The 16,610-nt window shown below is 33.2% G+C and overlaps 2 protein-coding genes across 2 annotated transcripts; one reads left to right on the forward strand and one right to left on the reverse strand.

Annotated features, from left to right (window-relative positions):
* Positions 1–110: 110 nt before the first annotated feature.
* On the forward strand, positions 111–4,946 carry LOC131852405 (uncharacterized). Its single transcript, XM_059203082.1, has 5 exons — positions 111–233; positions 1,063–1,172; positions 2,311–2,456; positions 3,458–3,572; positions 4,812–4,946. Exons 1-5 carry the CDS (start codon positions 125–127, stop codon positions 4,944–4,946), a joined length of 615 nt encoding a protein of 204 aa, XP_059059065.1. The 5' UTR covers positions 111–124.
* Positions 4,947–5,336: 390 nt separating this feature from the next.
* Positions 5,337–15,843, reverse strand: LOC131852383 (protein sneaky-like). Its single transcript, XM_059203058.1, has 12 exons — positions 15,225–15,843; positions 14,735–14,854; positions 14,322–14,493; positions 12,795–12,935; positions 12,138–12,390; positions 11,077–11,199; positions 10,229–10,480; positions 8,545–8,760; positions 7,810–8,018; positions 7,440–7,544; positions 6,743–6,900; positions 5,337–6,370 (listed from the first exon to the last, which is right to left on the reverse strand). Exons 1-12 carry the CDS (start codon positions 15,454–15,456, stop codon positions 6,201–6,203), a joined length of 2,151 nt encoding a protein of 716 aa, XP_059059041.1. The 5' UTR covers positions 15,457–15,843; the 3' UTR covers positions 5,337–6,200.
* Positions 15,844–16,610: the final 767 nt, after the last annotated feature.

The following is a 16,610-nucleotide window of genomic DNA, read 5'->3' on the forward strand; positions in this document are numbered from 1 at the left end:
TGGACATATATTTGGATTCATATTAACTAGGCAGTATGACCCATTCTCTTTGCCTACCAGATTTATACGTATTTTAAAATAATAAAGATAATTATTGACAGAAGGTAAATACAAATTTTAACTAATGGGGCACCAATTTAGTAGTATATTCTCCGGTTTGGCTCGCTTCTTTGAATATCCGGTAAAAAGGAAACCTATATGCTTCTATAGACAAGAAGATTTTACGGCTACTGGTACTATGACAATTTTTTTACCTACATTGTTCTATCAGTGCTCAACAGAAGATTAACTAGTGAAATATTAATTACACTTACTACGTAGAATCGCCACACCCGTTAAGCTTCTTTTCTATTCTTCTCAAATGAAGAAGTTAGCTGAAATAACATGAAATATTGATAAATGATAAAGATGTAAATAAAAAATGTGCATAGATGACAAAAAATTATAAATAAATTGACTTCGAGTGTGACTATGGAATCAAACTCACTTCAATTTTAGTAGGTAGGTATATAAAAATCATAGAGTAATTGCAGTGAGACATTGTAACTTCTCAGAAATAGCAACACATAAAGTTGCATTTATTTTGTGTTCAGTCCATAGAGTATGATCAAAAATATTCGACAGGTTCAAACCACAAAAAGGTAATCCCTGTGGTGTTTCGCTACTTTTACGCATGTGTAAAAGTAGTATTCCGTTGTAATGTGAAGATTTAGAGGCGATTATGACTAAACACAATATAGATACCAACGATAAGAAATCTGTAGGTACTTAGTAGATATAAAATAAAGAGGGCGGATTTTGTTATGACGGAAGTAAACTTGGAAACACCTCCACGAATTTGAGACATTCTTTTACTTTGAAATGTACAGTATTATAAAGCAATATATGCTACACATACATTAGGTTATAGATAAATATAAACAAAACTCGTAAAGATATATGTACATATACCGAATAAGCAAGCGGCGGGCCTCTATGTCGAAATAAAAGCAATAAATAGAAATTTGAAATTTCATTAGGTAATTCTAATTAACTGTAACTTCTCGCTCTATCCTGTGATAGGTGAGCCTCTTAAGAAACCATCTGATGTACGGAAACTCCCCATGACCGACTATGACATGCTGGTAGACCAATTTTACAAAAGATTAGCAGAACAACGCCAGCACAATCAAGTAAGTACCTATCTAGAGTCTGGAGTCTGCTTCTTACTTACCTGATGTTCCGGTCTAGCTCCAATCTATAGAAGGTGTAAATAACTGGGAATGAGTGTCTATTACGTGATAATTGTAACTGAGAGTCTGTGGTTATAGATTGTATGAGAGCGTATCTTACAAAAATATACAAATTCGCGGGTCACAACTAGTGAATATGCAAGTAACTATGCCCTATTCTTTATATTGCTAAAAAGTACTAACCCCCATACCAATAAACGCCCTCCTGTATGTAAATAGTAAATCACACATGTAAGCAGTCCTAATAACATTTTTACAATATTGCGGCAAAAGACGGAGATGGAGATGGCCTATTTGGCGAGACAAGCACAGATAACAATAATAAATTACTAATAGCTTAGGTATTAATTGTATATGTACAATATATACTTACATGCTAATCATAATTCTGAACACGGCTTAATTGCAAGCACTACTCACTGTTCAAGTATTACCTTTGACTGGAATGTTATAAATTTTAATGATTATCATCGTGGCCATGTTAAGTACTTGTAAACATATTGTATACTAAATAAAAACTAAATTTTAGTTCATGTTTATCACAATACATTAGAGAAAGCTATGCGAAACAGTTAATCCTTTCTGGACATTAGGTACTCGGTTTCATGCGTTTGCGTTTGTTCACGAACAGGCAAAAATTCTTACAATCCTTATTTTGGGTTCAAATACCCAAAGTATTTTAAGGTCTCTAAATAATAGATTATATCATGTGTCTTCCATGTACAGGCAACGAGTACGTACTTACAAACGCAACCGGCGTTTGTAAGTACGTACCTACTTGATATTATTTAATAACAAAAGAAATGCCGAAATAGTGCACCATAATGTAATATGTGTAAAAAAATATAATAATAGATATTTTGTCGATTATCTATCTTCACCTAATATTAAAAATCTGTTCAACCGTTTGATTAGTCTTAAAAAGGTAACGAAGAGTCAAACATAGATACCTACTTTTGTATTTAGGCATATTATAAATTTAAATAGTAATTATTTCAACGTTTTCAAAATAAGAAATAATGAAAAATTACTACATAAATCATTTGGAACCATAAATAGACGTCGATTCAAATTACAGGAAATGAAAGACCACGATAGAAGATGGAGCGTGCAAAAGGTGGTGAAGCGTTTCCCAGGGTGGAACGAAGTGACCATTGCAAATCTCCACAGTCTATTCCTTCTGTTTGACAATTATTCTAATGGGATGCTTGGTTTTGATGACTTGTTAGTACTGTATTAATTTCAATAACTAGCCTTTGGCCTTCTGCTTTTTTTAGGAGAAAATATAGTCTATGTCCACGAACTTTTCTAACGCTCGCCGCAGCTTGCCTTTACAGCGTCGCCGAACAATAGCAGGCACTCGTCCGCAGGTGGCACTCTAAACCAACGGAAGGACTTATGGAGCGGCTGAATACCAACTTCTGCCTAACGGATACGACTTCAGTTAGTTCAGTTAGGCACCGCTACGGGCTCGAACCTCGGTTCAGGGCGTCGTAATTTCGATCACCGTTTGAACAGGACAGATGGTAGATCGGAGGGGCATCTATATTCGTCCTATATTCACGTTAAATTTCATTAAGTTCAGCCGTATAGTTTTGAAAAGGTAACAAAACTAAAGACACATTTTCACATTTGTCACATTGTATTAATATTATAAACGGGAAAGTTTGTGAGTATGGATGGATGTTTGTTGCTCTTTCACGCAAAAACTAGTGAACGGATTTTGATGAAACTATATATAGGTACATCAGATATCCCACCTTTGCACAATACGAACATTTATTACATATATTTATGTATGAGTCATGGTTGACTAACAATACCCTCTTCACCATGTTGGTTGTTATGTTTGTATGTAAGTATTTTTATTATATGTAGTACTTCTATAAGTACTAACTAGTTCCAAACTAAGAGCTTTTACTATTAAAAGCTCTTAGTTTGGAACTAGTTGGAGCTGTACGAAATATGACCTTTGAATATGATAATTAATTCTTAGGAGTATGTGTGTGTGTAGAGTATCAATAATACATTTATTTCACATGTCACAACAAAATCTGTGAAAACAAAATATACAAAAAAAGACACTTCTTTATACCGTTTTATTATTCACTTTTCGGTTCTCAGAACAAAATTAGAATATAACAATCCTATTATTATACATGAGTGAACTTCACTGATTTGTTATCAAATTAATACGACTCTATTTATATGGAAATGTTACAAAGTTGTGCAGTTCTGGAAAGTTTGGGTGACGACACTGCCATGGAGATTCGCAAAGAGAAATTCACTGAGGCCGATAGTGACAACGACGGGTGGATTACTTACGATGAGTTTTTATCGGTTTGTCTCCAATATATCTGTTTGACGTTCTACCTAATTGTAAGCGGTAATGGTCGCCTCTATGCATACCTACTCGTATATATTTTTTAATGAATTGTAATGGATTTGTTTCGTTGTTTCTAATACATGAAGTATTAGAAACAACGATACAAATGCACAATAAAATTATAAATAAAATACTTAAAGAATAAATGCTAGGGTGCATCTTCGTGCGCTTACGCATTAGGTACGCTGGTGGACACCGGTGGGAGATAATAAGATGTGCCTAAAGGCCGGTCAGTTAGACCATAGTCGCAAATTCACTAGGAATTTACCGAGATAGTTGCCAGGGCAAAGCGTCGAGGTCAACCTAACAGTTATTTGTTCAGATTACTAACAATCAACTTACAACCAATAACGCGTCAATATGTATGACGTTCCGGAGTTTGGCAGCCAAATTTAAGGAACGGTTGATCCATCACCCTAACAAACTTGCTCGACAACTGACTATAGATCAGCATGTAAGACGACTAAAACGCCTTCATATCCTGGAGCTCTGGGTTATCATCACAGAATATATTCGCTTATAGTCCTGGGACTGGTCGCAAATGTTTCAGAAAAAACAATGTATGACGTATTCATTGCGTAATCCCATACATATTATTATTCCTTAGCTTAGATGTATGCACCTATGTATGGATAGGTACATCTTGTAAGTTATTCACAAGAGGCGACTTAGTCCTGCAGCATAACAACGCGTGAGTTACCACTCTGATGGAACACATAATGTGTATGTGTATTGTCCAGTATATCATTTATTATTATATTATATTATATTTATACCGCCAACAATTATTCTCTCTACCCACGGTTGACTTGTAGAAGTCCGTTAGATGTACTTTGAAATTAAGTGTATTAAAGTTATTTAAACATCAAGTTTAAAAGCAACTGTCGCCAGTTACCATCAGATGACCTCGCAGCTTGTTTTTTTTTATTTATTTAATTCTTCTTTATTTAAGTATAACAAAGTCAATAAAAATAGATATACACCTAAGGGTACACAAACATGTTTTTTAGCGTTACACAGACAAATAAGTCTTTTTAAACATATAACAGTATGAAAATAATATGTAATAAATGTGACGATCAATAATTAACTCTTTAAAAATAATATACAACCAATCTTAAAGCTACAATAACATTAGTTTTGCTTGCCGGCAGCTTGTTTGCTATTTCTGTTACATAAAAAATATATTTCAGCTTGTATACAACTTCAGCCCGCAAGAAAATGGCCAGATATCGGGATTGGCTTTACTGTGTAATGAGGTTGCAGAGAACATACAGTTCGTTAGTAATTTAACAGTCGGTGAACAGTTAGAGTATGGATTGTTTTAAACTATACAATAAAATTATATTAATATAAAATTAAATTTTATTTGTTGTGAATGTAGTGATTTTATTTATTTATTTATCCTTTACTGCACCAGAAGTAAATGATAAAGAATATAAATAGAAGTAATAAGATACTAAAGATGGTGATTATCTCATAAGCAATCAGTTCCAGAAAACCTTTGGGTACAGGAGAAAAGAAAGTGGTACAACAAAAAGTGGTACCAAGATGGCAATACTAACTATGAATAATAATAATAATTTATTATAGAACAGTTTTAATTTTGTAGAAAAAATTTTAAGTATTTATTTTAAAAGCAAATTACAACTATTCATCAATACAACTTATGTAGGTATACGAGACGTAAAAAGTTTTAGAAAAAGATAATTCGGACTTTTAGTTTTTTTTTAAGAGGAATGGCAGTTAGTTTCATTTCCGTAATGGCGGATAGGCAGAGTCGTGCCGCCCCTTTGTGCGAAGTGCGGCCCACATAGGCGCCAAGGCAATAGGGACGCCAGATGAAATGGCAGCGCCAATTATTAACGTAATTTTTGGTACATAACAACAAATATTCGTTATAGTCGAGTGACTCAACTGTAAGTCAACAACAAGTAGGTACAGGTCTTCTAAGATAAATTAACTCCTTTGGTTATAAACTTCACACTAGTTGACGATAAAAAAGAGGCGTTTCGAAGAGGTTTTGTACACAGGAGATTCTGGTGGTCAGCGTGCCCTTGATAGCACCGTCTCCTACATATAAACAGCATCACGTATAATGTGTTACTATTCCTGAGTATGTCGGGCATCCGTACCTTGCCATACCATACTTAGACCTTAAAACTAAAACAAACTCAGCTTAAAAGGTAAGTTGTTTGACAGGAAGGGTTGTCTGTTATGGGGACTAGTGACCCCACTTCTTGCAATGTACCATCTCAGGTCGATCACGCGATTCCCCCTGGAAACCATCGTAGTTAATTCCTGGTAATTTCACCATGATGGGCTAACTGACCTGACCTTATTCCCGTTGTATCGTCCTCCACTGATGTCCCGCCAACGTATACCGTTAGTGCAGGCGAGTGCACCTTTCCATTATAAACCATTAAAAAAAAGCAACCTACCAGCGGAAAGGATATTGAAATTTTTTAAGGGTCGGCAACGCGCACATGATCCTCCTGATGTTTCAGGCGTTCATTTCGTTCCATAGGCTATGGTAACGTTTACCACAATATGGGCCGTATACTCATTACTACATTTAAATTTTAAAATCTTGGCATTTCTTCCTCGCTCAAAGAATCGATGTCGCTGAGTTCTGCCAAGCTCGGGTCACAAGCGAGGCATCGAGCTCCTACTTCTCGCCAACACTCCACACAATAAACAAATGGACACTTCGGTACTATACACGAGTGCCATAACTCGCCTTGATGATTCCCTGCAATAAGTTCATACTAGGCTATACTTTTTACTAAAATTACAAACGCGGAATTTTGTGAGTATGGATAACGAATTTTAATGAAGCTTTTACATTAATATACCATATATGCTAAATTTCAAGCAAGTGCGATACCGTGGCACAACCAGTTTCAACGCAGCCACTTATAGGTAATATAAATACGAATGTGTGTCTGTCTCTCTGTTTGTTACATTTTCTCAACTAAATATCTGAATGAAAATTAAAATGGAGAGAGTATATCACATCAGGGTGGAACCTTTTGTTTGAAAGAAAATGCAGACTAAGTCGCGAAAATGCTAGTGTTAGATAAACCTCCCTGCCCCCTCCTATAGTAGGTATATTAGTACTTACCTGTATTATTCCGAGGTTCGGTTTCCCCGCAAATGAGGCAGGTCATTCTGGCCGCTGGTAATACACTCAGCCAACCCAAAAGCCGGGGAAACTTCATTCTCATACTTAACAAATTCTCTCCTGATAGATAATGCGCACGGACTGCCTGCACCGCTTTTCTACAAATGTTCTTTTAATGTAATCAGAATGACAAACAATGTGATCGGCCAGGTACTGGACAACTGACAGAAATACTTAAATACATTGTTTTGGTAGGTACATACATAATGTAAGTGATAACATCTAGACTAATACGAACAATTATACTCATGAATTCAAATATTTGCATCGGAAGGAAGTGTTATACCAGCGAAGGATACAATTTTCTTATAATCAGGCTGAGGGCGAACAATACAAATTATCTATTCTGATACTAGTATCAGAATAATTTGGATAGTGACCGGTATGACATAATCAAAGAGGAATATAAATTGACATAAGTACATTTTTTTTATATACAAGATTTATAATCAATATATATAATGTATAATATATATAATATACTCTTTTAGCCATTAGTTTAGACGCTGCGATGATTTCTTGTCATATACACCTAGGTAAGTAACTAAACAGTCAAAGTATAATTATATGTAGATATAGTAAATAATAATCATATACCTATAGGCCATTATTTGGAAAATGTTAAAAAATATATCACCTTCGTAAAGTTTTTTGCATCTTCAGGCGATTCTTTAGAATGTCATTGTAGAGATGCAATATGCGTTGCTTCTCACGTCTCGGGTAAAAGTAGCTACAAATTAGCCTGAACACCAAAACTTAGATTATTTAGTTTTGTTGATTCTTATCGAGTATAGACAGGATGCTTACTTGGTTATTATTTAATATTTCTTGTTATATCTACATCATAGTTTAATATATTCATAACTTTTAGTAAAGGAACATATAATCTTTGCATTCATCCAATTACTTAAAATTAAGAACAGAGCTTGGATGTCTATCCTTATCATTATTATGTTTGCTTTAACGTCTGAGGCAAACAAAGACTTACAATTAAATGTAAAATATACCTCCTCAATCGAACCGTATATGGATTCAAATACAGCAGTATAATAATCCACAGGTATCCACCATATATCTTGATAAAATATGAAGCCGGCATGAGCCGTGGTCGCGGTAGACACTGACTGGTGTTGATAGAATACTGAGTGGGACTTCTTTCGTTCAAATTATCAAGTATCTTCTGTACCATTGACGCCAATGTACCTGTACCTTCCACCTACACAATAGCATATTTTGATTAACCAATATTTCAAATAGATTATAACAATGTCATCAACTGTCCCAACACGTCGGAACAGACACGGAATCCTGGGAACAGTTCCCCCCATGCTTGCGACATAGGTGATGGGTTTTTTCATTTTTTCATAAATTATTGAATTTTATGCAGTTTTAATTGATTGTAATTAAGGATATATGCGCGGAACGGTTTTAATAAATAAATAAATATTTATTAAAACCGTAGCGTAAAGACGACCGTACCGTACCGTAAAGACGACTTTAAACAAAGTCTACCGCGCTAAAACTATTTATATCTATTTACAGTTTAAACAATAATAATATGATACTAATAATAAAGAACATTTATTCATCGTAGCATAATACAGAATGGAAAATATAAAAGAGCATAAAAACTAATATTGCGCAATAATCTGAAAGGGTCTCCACTTACCTGGTACCGCAGCTTGTCACTGCGCTGATTTTCAGCGAAACCACTTGATAAAAAGAAAATAAAATTCTCTTACCTTTATTTCCAAATCACGTGTCCCTTGCAAGTTGGTTTCTATTTCGGCGTGTTGTCTTACCACGTCCAATGCTTCGTAGAAAAGTCTATCCAGCATCACAAATGTGGTGGCTGTGATTACTTCCAACATCACCTTTAGAATGTGAGTAATAAGAATGTGCCGTTCAGTCGGTACGTATGAGAATGAGTGAACATCTACATATTTATACCTTTCCATCTAAAATAGTAAAGGATTAGCAGATGAATAACGCATAATACCAATCATATAGTGAGCAGTGTCCCAATTTCGATATTCTAGTTCGACTGTTTCAGTTGGAATATTGTTAATTTCATATTAATTTGTAAAACGCTAACTGTGTCCTTGTAACAACTCTTGTTTTGCGTGCGAGTTCAGAGACGCATTGGTTCATACCTCTAATGGACAGACTAATAAATAAGTGTACCTAACATTTTACTTACTGAATTGTATATAGTAAAATATATCTAAATTATTACGCCGACCTCAAATAAATGGGATAAGGAAGAAGCAGATGTTGATGATGATGATGATATCTAAATTAAATTTAAGTTAGATCTTTTGTTTTTTTATGTCTACTGGACGTATCTACCATAATTTACCTCACCTACTTACATAATATAAGCATTTCTCTATTAAATTATTTTATGTACCAAAGAGTAAATATTAATAATTTAATATTTTTATGCAACAACATGCTTTCAGCAATAAGGCCACATGTTTTTACTTAGAATAAAGCCGCCTTATGGTATTTATACACGTACCTATATTTATTTTAACCATTAATTGTACCTATCGTCTACCTTTCTATAATGCAAATAAAGCTTATTCTATCTATCTATCTAAAAACGTATTGTAGAGCACTGGTGTAGAGTTGTCTTTCCCACCTGGCGGCGACGGAAAATTCGCTGCCCCTTAATGTAATTATATGTCAAAAAGTTTCAAATGAAGTAGCTTAATTATATACTTTAATTTTTATCAATTAATAATAAGTAAAACTGAAACTGTACGGATAAAAAATAGTATAGGTTTTATCCGTACAGTTTAAGTTTTACTTAAATAAGATCTTGATGCTTGCCGCTCCTCTGGCATGCCGCCCGGGGCTATGGCTCAGCAGCCCCAACGCTACGCCACTGTGTTAGACGCCCCACGACCCGTAGCCACAGATTAAAATACAAGGCAAGTTCAACACATACCATAAGCTAATAGAGCAAATCTCGCTTTTAAGTTTCTATGCACATAACGCCAGCAAATTTCGAGCATATGGACATAGATTAATATTTGAAAGAAAAAAAACAAAGGTGGATTGTTGCATGATAAATATGACGGCATTGGTGGACTACCGGTTTATAGTAGTCCGCCTTACTTCCAATGTTGGCAGGTTCGTTTCCTTGCACGAACAAACAGTTCTATTCAAGAGTATGATTGTTTGTATGGGTCTGGGTGTTTTCTATGTATATTACGTATATATATGGGTACATTTACAAAAAATATATCTATGAATAAATCAGTTGTTCAGTACATACATAAACCAAGCACTGCTTAGCTTGAGACTACATGACGTTGTGTGAATTGTCCCGAAATATTATTATTATAATATAAAAGGAAAGTAATTAACGAAAACTCTAAAGTTACTGTTGAATGCATTGCATATTATTGAAATATTTACCTTCTTCAAAGGCAATAGCGTGCATTGCTTCTTCTTTCTTCGCCTTGCATCGATGGTTTTGAAGTAACTAGTGATATAAATGTTATCGTATTCTACTTCGGTCAAGTACATATCGTGATACGTCACAGCAGCCATGTAGATTCGAAGAAATAAAAGTGCCATGCATATATTAACTATAACGATCGCGGTCCGCATTACTATGTTTTTTTCCTCGAAAGCATGCATGACTTGTTCTCCAGTTTCTGCGGCATCCTAAGACCATATCGGTATAATAGTACAATGTTACTATAATAGATAAATCTTTTATTGGTGTTAACACACACATACAAGGTACAGTAATATAAATAAAAAGATATAAAGTAAACACAAAACTATACAATATACAATATAAGTACAAACTGAACAACATACGCAAAAAACGCAATACGCAAAAAAGGTATTGCCTTGGGATATACGTAAAAATAATACATATTTTTATATAACTACTAGCTACTCGCCCCGGCTTCGCACGGATGTATATTAGTGATACCTACAGGTTTAGTCGTCATAAAGAAATTATCAAAAACGGTGCAGCGTCTTAGGAGTATAGTGGCATACACAACAGTATATTCTTTTATTTATAATTATGCTGTTGTACCATTTCGTTCCCCTCATTGTTTCATTCTTCATTATTAGTGAGAAAGAGTTCATCTTTCCGCACCAGCGTAGACCTAGTCAATCATTAGCGTAAGCTTGATCACAATTTCATTATTTTCAACAAACAAAAGCCAGGTAAATGAATAAAATACTGAAATATAAGTACAAACAGTTAAATGAAATTACAAAGTTATTAGAAGTAATTTATCTACCTGTATATCGAACAACTCCTGAAAATTTGGCATTTTATATTGCAAATTGATTTCCTTTAAATCTGTCAATACTTTTTTAGATTTTTTTAAATATACATAACCTTCTCCTAGTCCAGGATCAATCTAAAAATTATTATTCGTCATTTAATCTATATTCTAGATTAAAGATTAAGAGCATCGTAACCAGATTACTACCCGACTTGAAGGGGAATGGTTTTTTTTTAAATAATTATAACTAGCTCTGGATATTAAATTCCAGGCCTGTTACCTTAATTTCAGGGAAAAGGATTGTTAGTAATGCTTTGTGTCCCCATTACTAACAATGTACCATATCAAGTAAATTCTCTGGAAATCATAATGATTAATTCCGGGCAAATTTGTTACGATGTCCTAAATGACCTGAACAAACATTTATCTTATCAAACTCCACTGGTATGATAGGTCAGCGTATACCATTATCCCAGGTGGATTCAACATTTCACTACCATAGATAAAATTAACTCCGATTTAGAGGGAAGGACATTGTTAGTAGTGAGGACTAGCGACGTCATTGCTAACAAAATATACACAGCGAAATGTGGGTATATCATTCACCCACGATGTAGAGAGTTGACTAGGACTATCATCTGAGATAACATGTACCTTCAAATCAATCATCATTTATTCATGTAGGATATTTTAGCCGCTTTCCTTACCTATAGATATAAATAAAATTGAAGAGTCTGTTTGTAATATTGAAATAACAGTTTTTTTACTACATGCATATGAATATATGTACGGTACATACAACAAAATATTTTTATTTTACAATTTTTGTCTGTTTGTTTGTTACGGCTAATCTATGAAATGGCTGGACCGATTTTGACAGGTAGTTTTTTTATTTGCAGGTAGCTGACGTAATAAGGAGTATCTTAGGCTACTTTTATTTTAGAAAAATTATCAATTAACTTTTTGTTAAATTCCACGCGGACAAAGTCGCGAGTACAGCTAGACTAGCTTAATATTATTTTACCTTATCAGTAATATACCTTACTTTAATTATTATTATTTAACATTTTTACCTGTTTCCTACTATTACAAATATCAAATTCTTGTAGAATACTTTTGATGTTACAAATATATTGAAGCTTCATCGGCCAGCATAGAGACCACGCAGCATACGGCGGGGCGGATTCGTAACACATGTTGTGTACAGTCACAAAGGCATTAGAACATACAGCAGCTGCTCGTGAAATTTGATTTTCACATCGGTATTCCAGCTTTTTGAGATAATCTTTTAGGTATATTTCCGAATCTTGCTCGTTTTTCATATATCTGTAGGTAATGATATATCACAGGACCACAGTACCACTAATATGACTCTGTCTAATATTATAATATTTCAGGACACAGTGCCATCTACTCCCAAGCTAAGCACAGCTAGTGTTATGATTACTAGACAACTGATATAAATACACACATATATATATATATATATATATTATTTTTGTAAATACTAAGTTAATATATACAGAAAATACCCAGACCGCTACAAACAACCATACTCATGAATACAAACGTTTGAAAACATTTGCACCGTACGAGGAATCGAACCCGCAACCATCGGAGATAAAGCGATGTCCTAAACCGCTAGACCACCGAGGTCGTCAACGACCTACCAACGAACCTTTCAACGAATTAAAAAACCTCGAGATCCAAAAGTAAAATTTAATACCTACAGATACTTATTATCAATATGTTCAGAACGACGCTTATATCTAAAGAAATCATCAACCATATCATTTTGTTCACGACTTTTGGAGAGTTCATTGGTGCCTTCGATTTCAGTTTCAATTGGATCTATTACATTTTTAACGGACCTGAAATAAATATGACCCATTTAATAAAGTACTAACTGTTACCCGCGACTTCGTCCAAGTTATATTAAGCTTTTCTATAAGAAATTAAATAAAATTGTCTAAAATAAAAGTGGCCTAAGTAACTTTCTTATTTTACATATTAGGTTTGTACGAGTGAAAGCCCAGTCAAAATAGTCATTTCAGAGATTAGTAAGTTTCTTCTTAGACAGAGATTTTTTTTAAACTATATTGTTGTAAGTACAGTGTATACACCAGAAATTAGTAAGAACAAAAATTCTAAATTATATTTTTAATGTAAATACCATATACAATATGTACATTCATATGCATTTAGTAAAAATCTGTAAATCTAAAATTACAAACAGACATTTCAATTTTATTATTATTCGGTACTAAAATACCTACTTGTTTCGGAGACCCGTAATCATGAAATGTGTTGTGAGCAAAACCAGCTAATATTATAAATGCGAAAGTGAATTTGCTTGTTACGCTTTCACGCTTTAACTGCTGAATCGATTATGATTAATTTCGGTATAGAGATATATTGAACGGCGCGGCGATTGTTACAGGCAACTTTCTTATAGGCCGAGTGAGGGAACGGGATCAACCTTGTATGAACATTTTTTTGACGTAGCATATCGGATATGCTTGTAATTTTGGACAATTATTATTGTGTGAGTATATATATATACTCATACAATAATAAATATATAAATATTTATATACTATGACGTTGGCATATAAGCACACTGCCTATCTGATGGTAAATGGTTATCGTAGCCTATAGACGCCTGAAACACCAGGGGAGTCACGTGCGCGTTACCGACCCCTAAGAAACTTTAATATACCCTTATTGAAAAACTCGATGCATGTATCTCGAGAAAACATGTACATATATAATTATTATATGAGAAAATGAGGTAAGGTTTGTTAATTATATTTTACTTTTATTAATACTCATGCCTAAGATGTTAATACTAATATTAACATCTCATGCAGCCATGACGCACACGTCATCTTACTGCGACTGTATGCCGTACAATATTTTGTATCTGTGGCGCATTACGTTTGCGCGGGAAAATAAAAGACTACAAAAAGTCTTCTTCTGCAGACATACTAACTTGTTGTGCTATTTATTTTTAATTGTTTTGCACTATTCTACATAATTTTGTATGTCTGCAATTTACTTTTATTATAATATATATACTACTTTGTACACCGAATATAAATACTGCCCCTACTAACTTATTTATCCCGACGTGACTTTCGGCTTTTTAATGGCTCTACCAATATTCATTATGTTGAAAGATTAGTCTTTTTTATCACGTCTCGACCTGTATTGATTTTAAATATTTACTGTAACAAAAACAATTAACACAAAGAAACCTTATTGCATCCTTCATTTGGTTTATATCGCTTTGCAAATCAATCATAGCGTTCCGTAACGGTTTGGATATGAGAGCGTGTTTCGTTCTAGACAAATTGTATGAAAGCTGTGTAGAACACGCAAATACTCGTACCACTTCTTTCGCGTTCAATCCCATATTAGTTATTGGTCCTAGGGAAACAATTTCAAATTAATCAGATTTACTGAAAAAGAGAGCGACGATTTAAAATAAATATATAAATATTGCATAAATTAGGCAAAAAGTATATAGCATCTCTAGTACAAATTAAAATAAAGGACTGCCTAGGAATAACTTATGACTCTAGTAAAACCTTTTCAAATCTTTTGTCGAACCAAAACTATAACAGTACATATAATATAGGTACTAAGATATATATACGAAGTTACTTACCAGCAACCACATAAGTGAGGACAATAGCTTTTAATACTCCACGTCCGGGCTTTCCGCAGTACATTGGAAAAGTAAGCAGAGATATGCATCGTAGTTGTGTCGAAATCGTATTACCTATTCCTATAATAGATACGTAAGAAACTATAGTAACTTTTATTAATAAAATAAAGTATTAAAATGTATTTAATAGATATGTATGAACCATTTAACTATTGCAATTGCGAATTATACATCTTAGCTCGTATCTGCATCTCTGAAACACTAAATTTCAATGAAAAGAGCGACCCATCAATCATAATATTACAATTGAGAATTGGTAATAGTATCATTACATAATTAAGGGCCGGTGTCGAATTCGACATGTTTCAATTACAAAAAAAAAGATCATAGACTATAATATTGCTAATATTTTATGCTTAGTACAATTAATAATTTCAAAGTAGTGCTTATAAGTTAAGTATATCTTTAAAATATATATTTAATAACTAACCCAACAAAACGCTTATTAATAAGGACAAACAAATCTCAAAATAATAGGGTAGAGGAATCCTTTTCAGCATGTACAGATAATAAAACTGAGCTAACATGAATCCACCTATGAAACTCAAAGTATGTCTTATGCATTGTTTATCACGAATTTCACTTATTATCTTATGTATGGGCCGACAAAATATATGAAGGCATCCTTTTAAATTGATATACAACAGTGCGAATATACTCATTTCATAAAATAAATAGAACTTGCAAGCGGATATTAAACCGATAAATAAGATTAATGGACTTTTATTTATTATTTTATATGGATATTCGGCATTTATAGAGTCATAATAGAGTTAGTAAGTAAATAATAAATTTATTAACGCAATAAACAATCGTTTTGACGTAGTCTGTCAAGTACTATATTATTCTTATTAGATCTTTTAATGAAAAGAAATATGAAATAGCACATAAAAAGATATTAAGTACCTATATAATGCAGTCTATGGGCACAGATAACATTTTTATTTATTTTGTTTAAATACACACTATCATCACTTAATAGATGATATAAGCTTTCTAACGAATAAACATATATATACTATTAAGAAAACAGCTGATAGTACTTTTACACTTTTATGATAATGAGCATGGTGTTTATTTCATTTACTATAATACATGTTTTTTGTATCTGACAAGGATATTAGGAAGATTGTCAAAAGTAACGACTGTAGGGGGCTAACGTGCTTTTACTATATATCTAGAGTTTTTAAAAGACACCCGTAGATATTTATTGAGATAACTTAAATGCAATTATATATCAGACTTTAACTTAACTTTCGTATTTCTACCGAATTATGTTTTAAATCAAATCATCGATGTCTTTTAGTTAAGATACCAAAATACATATCGCATATATTGGAAAATGTAATTAGCTTTTTTATAAATTCAAGTTTTATACATGCGTATAAACTCAGAATATAAACGTTATATAAATGTATGTCTAATAGTTTATATGCCGTCAGGTGTTCTTTCAGACAAATACAGTTGTAAAACCTAAAGAAAAATAAGTTATTCTAGCTATAAAAAATGAGGTACATTAAAACAAAGAAGTCAGTTTATAATCAATCAGTTTATGTATCGATCATTGTTTAGTATAATTAGTCTTATAAAATTCAATACGTCTTGTATAGAGAACTTAGATATTTTATTGAAAGAGTTAAATTAAAGCGCTCTAAGAAAACAACAGTAGCATTTAAAATGCCAATTTACAAGAATAAATTAACGATCGTAGTCCCCCGTGCGACCCAAATTATAAAATATAACAATGTCAACGAAAAACATTAACACTTTATTCCAAATTTATATTTTTTCTAACAGTAATTTTAATTTTGTGTAA

Source organism: Achroia grisella, unplaced genomic scaffold (genome assembly GCF_030625045.1).
Source record: "Achroia grisella isolate CSIRO2021 unplaced genomic scaffold, CSIRO_AGI_Agris_v1 utg848, whole genome shotgun sequence".
Lineage (NCBI taxonomy): Eukaryota > Metazoa > Arthropoda > Insecta > Lepidoptera > Pyralidae > Achroia > Achroia grisella.